Source organism: Ptychodera flava, chromosome 9, assembly GCF_041260155.1.
Source record: "Ptychodera flava strain L36383 chromosome 9, AS_Pfla_20210202, whole genome shotgun sequence".
Taxonomy (NCBI): Eukaryota; Metazoa; Hemichordata; class Enteropneusta; family Ptychoderidae; genus Ptychodera; species Ptychodera flava.
In genome coordinates, this window is record NC_091936.1 from 32,800,835 (window position 1) to 32,810,391 (window position 9,557).

General features: G+C 36.7%; 1 protein-coding gene across 1 annotated transcript; it reads left to right on the top strand.

Annotated features, from left to right (window-relative positions):
* Positions 1-462: 462 nt before the first annotated feature.
* Positions 463-9,364, top strand: LOC139140728 (mitochondrial amidoxime-reducing component 1-like). The gene is made up of 7 exons (XM_070710114.1): positions 463-752; positions 1,814-2,005; positions 5,043-5,214; positions 5,698-5,838; positions 7,136-7,197; positions 7,798-7,872; positions 8,382-9,364. The coding sequence occupies exons 1-7, from the start codon at positions 520-522 to the stop codon at positions 8,506-8,508; spliced, it is 1,002 nt and encodes a 333-aa protein (XP_070566215.1). The 5' UTR covers positions 463-519; the 3' UTR covers positions 8,509-9,364.
* The last annotated feature ends 193 nt before the right edge of the window (positions 9,365-9,557 follow it).

Genomic DNA, 9,557 nt, shown 5'->3' on the forward strand with positions numbered 1-9,557 from the left:
TCCCAATACAAGGACGTTTATCTCTCATATACACATCTTGTAATTAATTAGTCAACACAACTAATTATGCTTATCCATGAATTTACTAAGGGTTGGTCAACATTTGAAAGATAGAGACCGTAATGAAACCTTTAAACCTTTAACCTTTTCTATCTTGCACGATATTGACCAACCCATAAAATCCCTGATAAGTCTACGGATGAGCATGATTAGAGGTGTTGACTAATTAATTACAAGATGTGTATATGAGAGATAAACGTCCTTGTAATGGGGTGTAAAATAAATAAAGAGTCAAGAGGCTAGGTCAGGTTATATAGTCATTTATTTTTTACTTCGATCAGTCTGAGCATGAAGAAAAGGAGAGGAACTGATAGAGAAAACTGAGAAAAACTTAATAATAAAGTTATTAATATTGTCTGGGCCGCCTATGGTATCTATAGAGGGACCGTGCCTTATCTTTATTGATCACACTGCATAGGAGCGTGTACGTATGTGTTAGACGACAGGTAGCTGTAAACGATGTCGGACTTATTAAGTAACCATAAGCGTTTGATAATCGGTGGACTTGCAGCATGTGCGACTGTCACAACAGGGTTTCTGCTTTACAGGAGTCTAAGAAAGAAGCAGGAATTCATAGAAGTTGGAAAAGTGGACCAGATATATATTTATCCGGTGAAGTCCTGTCGTGCAATGTCGGTACAACACGGTGACTGCACAAAACGAGGGTTGAAGTATGATGTTCTCACAGACAGGTACATACTATTAGTATGGTCATAACAGACACGTAGATGATAAGTTACAATTTCCTCATGCTTGAACAACGACGGTCATACTGATATGGCCCAAGCTGTTGGTTCGACGTTGAATGCTCAGTCCCTCCATCACATGAGACCTTGAGCGGGTTTTGCTTTACCCAGGCATTGTCTGTGTGATAGCCAGGCCATCGTTACGCAAGAGGGCATAATGTGCTCGGATCGCGATCAACAGCGATGTGCGCAGGTGATTGACAAATTTCTAGCAAGACATAACACGATTGTGAAGCTGTTATAAAACACATTTACATTGATGTAAAACATTCTAACATATGGTGTACGCCTTCCTACAAATTATAACAGCAAACAGAACATAAACTGTTTACAAGAAAATGTATAACGTTGCCATCAGATTGCAATAAACATAGTTCATGAATCGGGGCAGAAAACGTTGGCATGCAATAATAAACTCTGTCTGGCTATTTAAAGCACAGGATCTGATTATGGTTCTGACACAAACTGTACCGTTACTGCACTATGTACGTCCATGCACTGTGGTACACAGGTAGGCCCACCTGTGGGTCTCAGACGATTTGTACAAGAGGTGACAGAGGGAGGTCATTCAAAGACCCGTCATCCGATTGGCTTGTAGTGACCCAAAGCGCGGGTCATATGTCATGCTATTATACGGGTAGCAGTAGACTGACCACAGTCGTTTGTGCAATTTCCGTCGCTGCCGTAACGCTGGACACGGCTGAGTCGAGGGTCGATGTCTATAGGCGCCACTCGCGGTCATGCCTGCGGCATTGCCGACTCGCGCCTTCGGCGCTATGCTTGCGACCCATCCCCACGCCCACATGTGCGAGACTCCAATAGTAGAAAAGAAAATGCACAAGGGACTGTCGAGTGTTCAGTCGTTGACAAAAACAGAGACATTACACACACACACACAGATTGTGTTCTGCATTTTAACATGATTTGAGTACGAAAAGAAAACGCGCTGTACATGGTGTGCAAAAACATCTTAAGTTAATGTAACACCATTTTTCATTATTTGCCAGGCACTGGTTGGTAGTTAATGAGGAAAATCAATTCACAACAATTAAGAGGCAACCAAGTATGGTACTGATCACACCAAGTCTTTCTGAAGACGGTCGTTATCTGTTACTGGATGCACCAGAGATGACAACATTGAAAGTACCCATTGATGTCTCAGATGTTTCTGAAGGTGACCCGAAAATTGTAGATACAAGGTAAAGAGGATGAACGAGAAGCATAGCCATAATGATAGACAAGGTTTGAGGTTGTGATAGTTTTTTAGCTACTATAGACTATAGTCTATAGAAGCTATTGGGATGGGTATCCGTCCGGCGGTCCGTCGTCAGTCTGTGTATGTATGTATGTATGTATGTATGTATGTATGTATGTATGTATGTATGTATGTATGTATGTATGTATGTATGTATGTATGTATGTATGTCCGTTTGTGAGGCGTCCGTCCACTCAAATATCTTGAGAACTGCAGTACTTACTGATTTGATATTTGTTGTGTAGGTGAAAAATATGATTTTGAGAAACTTTTTTTTAATTTTTTGATATTGTTGAAAATAGGCAAATTAATGCCAAAAAAGGCGTTTTTGGTAAAAAATCTTCTTCTTCATAACCGCTGGTCAGACAGCTTTGTTATTTGGTATACAGGTCCCTAGGGGTAACCCAACTTAGATTTGTTCAAATTGTGATGGAATATGCCAAATGTGTATTTTTAAGGAATTTTTTGTCATTTTGGTCAAAATTTGACTTACATGTATGTAATTCTTGTACTGTATAAACCCTATCAATTCACCCAGAAAAAAATAATTAATATGATTTTAAATAATTGAATTAATTAGGAAATCATCAAAGCCAAAATAATTTTAGTGTAGAATTATCAGAACGTTCAACTTTTTTTGATAGTTCATAGTGAAATGTTACCATCTTGGAGGATTAAAACATGTAAAGGCAACTTTCCTATATCCCAACTTTGACATATTCTGAACCGTCATTTATTGTGCCCTGTATGTTATCTAAAAGAAATTGCTCAAAATAGTCAATAGAGATAGAGATAGAGATAGAGAAAGTTCTAATTTCCATTTATGGTTGACTTGGTAAGGATAAAATAAAATTACTTTTTGAGGAAAAAAATAGAGTGGTCAATTAAAAGAGTGGTCAAAGTGATAGGGTTTTTATGGTAAAGTTGGCTGTAAGATTCCTCATGTGCTATTTATAGCAATTATGCAATCTGTGTAAACAGTGCAATGAAAGTTACATGATTCCTTTTAAATGCTTTTGATGACCTTGAACTTCTTAAGTTTCAAACATTTGTCTCTTCAGTGTGCTTTCTCTGAGTATGTACAGTCTCAACTTATTCAACAGAAAAAAATACAATGTTAATTAAAGCCTCCACCTTCTTCATCAATACATGTGTCACAAAAGGTTATTCTACATAACACAGCAGAGCTCTGTCAACTGTTGAGTTGCTTGTTCTTTCAAAACCGCTGGTCAGACAGCTTTAATATTTGGTGTACAAGTCCCTAGGATGACCTAAGAGAGATAATTTCATACAGTCAGGAAATACTTAATTTTGTATCCATGTCTATAGTAGCTTCAGGGACTTTGGCCCTATGTTTTCATATGTATCCTGTGTGCGACTAACATTTCTAGTCGCATAGCGTGATAGGTTTTTGCCGAGTTAACAAAAAACATAGGTCAGTGATTTTGCTTTTTTTAAAAAGAATTACAAATTTGATGAATTAATTGATGTAATTCATATTTCTGAATCCCCATATTTGTTTTCTGAGGATTAGTTTCGTTAAAATCACAGAAACTGTTTATCTCATTGCCCTTTAAATTAAGAAACAAGCCCCGCCACAGTAGGGTATTTTACTCGATTTTGGTACAATTCGCTTCATATATCACTTGCCGAAATTCGGAAATTCAGAGCCCGAGACCGAGCATTTGAATACTGTCTTTGACAAAACACGCACACAGCAGACGACAAAAAGTGACAGCGCAAGTATGGCAAAGTGCCAAAAGTACAGTGAGACATTTCTAAAACGAGGTTGAAAAATTTGCAAAATAATAATCATTAAATAAACCATTTGTTCATTTTATGTATTTAGTACCCCCAAAATCACCCTGCAAGCTATATTGCTTCCCCTTTATTGGTTTCCGCATGAACCCTCTATGCTTGTTTAGGGACCCGTTTTAGCTGAGCACGGCTAAAACAGTATTTTGGCATCGATGGAATGAGCTTTCGTCCAATCAGAATGGCGCGTGGTAGCATGATATATAATATAATTTAGCTTTAGGGTTGCTCTAAAACGGCTGTGTTTCAATCAGAAAAAAACAACTGGAATTTTTTATGTCAGTGATAGAAGGTCAGAACTGTCATTTTGATTGAAATCTTTCTTCTTTTGAAGTGACCTATGACTTTGTACTTGGGCTTTAATTCAGACGCAGAAAAAACTTTGTGGAAGACCATTTTTAAATGTTCATGAAAGCATGTTTCAAATTTATATTATGGCTGCAATTATTACAAAACCTTTTCAGGCACACTGCCTTAATACAAAAATTCACAGTTACGATTTTATTGTAGCACAACTTCAGTCTTCAATCCCTGGTTCTCGCATTAGTAGTTGTTTGCATTGACTTTTATGCCATTTTAGTCTTTTGTTCTCGTTTGAAAGTTGTGCACAGTTAATCACTTTGCTCAGAGAAAAGAATGATAAAACTTCGCCTTCATATGGCAAATTTGATCCTGCCGTTTTTATAATTATATGTATCTGGTACTGAGATGTGTTTACAGCTACAAACATGATATCCAATACATTGATTGGCATTTAAAACAAATACATATAAATTCCAATCAAACATAAGTTTGATCAGATACTTTGGATAGTGACAAGAGCTGTGCCTTATGTTAACTTTCTGGCTGTGCACGACAAATGTAAAGCCTGATTTCATATCTAAATTTCTCATTTGTTGTTACACTACAATGATATAGCACGTTAATGTCTACAGGTCGATAACTTTAACGTATCAAAGGTCAGTTGCAAATTCATACTTTACGACATGCACCATGTCATTTCAATTTGGCGTAAATTATACGTTCTACTCTTTTTGTGGGACGACCTTTGGCCCTCACATATCAGCCAATATATCGTATCTACCACTGTTTACTCATTGAAATGGCACTCACCACTCAATATTAATTCATGGCACACCATATAAATGTCCTCATTCTCTTGGCAGAGTATGGGGTCAAGATATACAGGGTGTTTACTGTGGCCAAGAAGCTGAAGATTGGCTCTCCAAGTATTTCAAAGGCTCTGGATATAAGCTGATTCATGCAAATTCAAAGGTTGCTCTCAGGGATGCCACTGGAATGAAGAGAGCAAGACCAATAGCAAAGAAAGGAGATCTTGTGAGTATTCAAACTCTGCAAAAAATAAATTGAAAGGGAAGCTGTGGTGTTCAGTCGGTCTGTCTGTCTGTCTGTCTGTCTGTCTGTCTGTCTGTATGAAGCTGAGATATGTCTGCCTCTGTGTATGTATGTATGTATGTATGTATGTATGTATGTATGTATGTATGTATGTATGTATGTATGTATGTATGTATGTATGTATGTATGTATGTATGTATGTATGTATGTATGTATGTATGTGTTGGCAGTTGATCTGATCAATGTGAGACCAATTAAAATTGATGCATTGAATGTCAATCGTGTTCTGACTGTAGTGAGAACACATTGTCCTCTATTTAATTTTTTGAAAATGTTTATTGAAGCTTTTCCTAAAACTTACGACAGATTGCTTGAATTTCGTCTCGGTTTTTAAGAGTGGAATTTGTTTAAGAGTGTTTCAATCTTTAATCTAAGTCTTTAATCTGAATTATTTATTTTGTCAAGCTTGCATACCAAGATGACGCGGCATTCATGTTGATGAGTCAAGACTCTGTGGACGATTTGAACGAGAAACTGGACAATCCTGTTTCCGCCAGGAACTTTCGGCCAAATATTGTAGTCTCTGGTTGCTCTGCTTATTCAGAGGTGAGAACTGATTTCAGCGTAAAATTGCAAAACGATTTAGACATTATTTTAAGAGAACATATTTTTGTCATATATTTTATCTGTGTATGTCAAAAGGAAGGTCATGTTGTTTTAATATTAATAATACTCAGTGACTTGTATCTTTCACAGGTACATATTTGTATAATAAATTCGAAAAGTAACATTTTACAAAATTAATGAGGACGAAATCTCCCATACAAACATAGAAGGGAATCCATTTCACTTTAATTTAGTTGACGCCTCGAAAATGAAAGACTTTAAACCCTTGCTTTAATTTTCCTCAAGCAAACTTTCAATCATTTTCTTTCAAAGTCAACAATGAAATTTTGGTCACCGTCCAAATGTTGGTACTGGAGAAAACAAGTTACTCAAAATTTACTGATATTTGAAATTCAAATCGTCACCATCAGTGTGTTATCTCTATGGGGAAAATTAACGTCTTCGATTTTCACAAAAATTAGCCTTTGAAAACCAGTTCCTTCAAGAGTTTTAAAATGAACCCCACAAGTGATAGACCGAGAAGAATAGTAAAACATTTGAGTCCAAAAGGTGCATTCAGCCTTAATGAGAGATTCTCATATTGTTTTCCAGTTCATAAAGAACATCGTCGGACATGAATAACAGACTACGAAGCAAAGCACTATATATTTTACAAACCTGTTTGTGCGTGCACGTCTGAAATTATGGACTCATTCATTTGGAGAACAAAGTATACATTTTATTAAAACATACTATTACTGGAAAACCGTTTGTGTAATACTACAATCATGAAGACAGACTGTAGTTGTTAGTTTGTTCCTTGTTTTCCTTCTTCAGAAAGTAGTCCTCGCGAGCGGATTTATAATATTATGACACACGTTAAAAGTTCATGCTGTAACTTTCAATGTCGTTTCAAGTATTTTTGTTTTGTCTGCAAAATACAGTTTCTCAAAATCGTATCCAAGTGCACATTGATAAACTTGACACTACAGCTTGTATGTGTGACATGTCTTGGCAATTTTATTGCTGAAAACTTAATTTAACTTGTTCCGATGCGATGAGAAACCATGTGTCTATGATAACCTTGCATATCGTACTCAAAGTGTGGAGTTGACACGGCAGATAAACGATAATTTTAAGGAACAAAATCTGTGAACATATCGTTGTAAGGTATGGCTGTTAACCCTTTGATGGAGAGATAAAAGGTATCTTGCAATTGGAAAAAAATTTGATATCATATTTGTGCAGGTTCTGCAAATTATATGGTGACGTTTTCCCCAATGCTTATTGTTTACAGGATAATTGGAAGTTTATTAAGATTGGCGGCGCAATTTTACGCCATATGAAATGTGATGAAAGGTGAGGTATCCAATTGTCATGGTTACACCTTGGCATTTTCAACATTAGGTTCAGTTATAGGGGGCTGTTCAAGAGCTGTAGGCAAGCATATTTGGTATCCATCCCAATCCCTTTGAGAGCTTTAGAGACCATCAAATTTTCTAACTCGTTTACATGTAAGTTTACATGTTTACATGTAAGTAGCATTTCTATTGATACACAATATATGACACTAGTTAAGAGAATATGTGTACATCCAGCTTGTGTTACAAGACTAAGTTACCCAAATGTCGATGGATATGGCCCTATGGGGTTTTCCCACATTATCTTATGCATTTTACTTTCACAGCCAATACCTTCAAAATGTCAAAGTGTCCATATCGGAAAACAAACTTGATTTTACTTGAACTTTCAAAAAAACTCTCGCCAAAATTAGGGGAGGGATAGGTTTCACATATGCTGACCCATGATCATCTGACTTTGCGAAATGAAACGTGTTCCCATATAGGCTATACCTAAAAATTGTTCAGAGCATAAGCCATATTTTTAAGTGCCAGGAGAGATATAACCTTTCCACATACCCCAAGATCTTATCTAACCAACATGCTAATTGATTTCCAGATGTTTAGTGACCACGGTTGACCCAGAGACTGGCATAGCATCTGATTCAAGAGAACCTATAACCACTCTGAAAAAGTAAGTGAATACAACTCTCCGTGTAATATTTATTATAATATAGCTTTGCCAATACCGCTGAATTTTTGACGTCATCCTGCCAGATTATTACTTATAATGTATCTGATTATCCAGCATTGTTGCCACAGATGTTTTCTACATCTAAAAATTCCCTGGCATTGCCAAAACTCTTTCAACTGCCCGTAACACGATTGGAACTAGTTTGGGATAATTGGATGGTGAAGTAATGTCGATTTAATGTACAAATGTTATTTCATCTGCTTTTCTTTTTACATTGCACACTTGTTTTTTATGAGTAATTTGCGATATTGCAACATTCAGCTATATGTCACCTAAAACTTTTGAAAAATTTGCAAAATATGAAAATCCAATTATCCCAAATTAGTTCCAATCGTGTGTTCCGTGTGACTGGCATGTTGACATACATATATTTCCTTTATTTTATTAACTACCAGAACAGGTGAAAATATGGTGTTTTTTACTTTTCCTTCTTTATGAATCTTTTACAGGTATCGAAAGTGTAAAGAGGAAGACAAACCTCTGTACAAAGACTCTCCATTACTTGGTGTTCATCTTGGTATAGACCAGGAAGGATCTCTTAGCGTGGGTGATACAGTTTACGCAGTCTGCCAATAGAGGGCGCTTAGTGCCAACTTCTCTCAGAAGCGGTTGAGCAAAACGCACAGCTTATCGACACATATATTAATGCCAGAATTTACAAAATGCAATTACTGTGAAAATGATGAACTGAATAGATATGACAATATTGAAGTAAAATTTTGATGATGCAATTAATTATGATGCAAAAATGAAATGAAATTTGTGCCGGGCGGAGGGCAATTTACTGGTCTTTAGATTTGTTTTAGTTCTTCACGTCACTAGAAAACCAGAACGTGCTCATCGCAGACCACTTTCAGGACAGAAGAAAGCATACTTGTAGGCCAACTTGTCTTTGTAGGCCAACTTGTCTGAGCGAAATATAAGGCTGAATCACTTGAAAGGCACAGTATCGCAGCATGTCGACCAAAGAACAAAGGTTTAACCTTGAAATGTCAAATCAAGGCGTAATTCAGACAAAAGTGCAATACGTCACAGCGGATTGATGGTAGGTCATTTTCCAACCCATGAAGTGTAAAGAATATGTTTTTGCTTTTGTTGTATTTCGCCTCGGACCTGTCAGCTTGAAAATGACATTATGATGGTGTGTGTGCACAGCTAATCCATGTGGTGCTGGTACATGGTCCCCAAACACACCATTTTACGTGGTCCAACATCATGGCTCCAGTACATCAATCGTATGGATCGGATATTTTTAATTTCATGTTGTTTAAGATGTGATCATATACATTTTCTTAGGGATTCAATTATACAAAATTATTTAAACGTTTGTCATTTTTTTTAAAGAATGCCATGATGAAGACACTGTATTCGCAGGAAAACCTACTAGTCAAAATTAAGAATAATAAACTCGGGTTGATTTTATTTCTGAAAAGGACTTCGATGTGTTTCTACTCAGAATGCTTTCAAATATTGAATCTTATCGATGAGCATGCAAAAAAACTCATAAGGTATGTGCATGTCTTGGTGATTTACGCTCAACAACGTGTAAAAGTGGTGACTTACCGTAATTGCCATGTTCCTGTACGCGGACATGTATCAGATGTAACAATTCACGACAGGGCCAG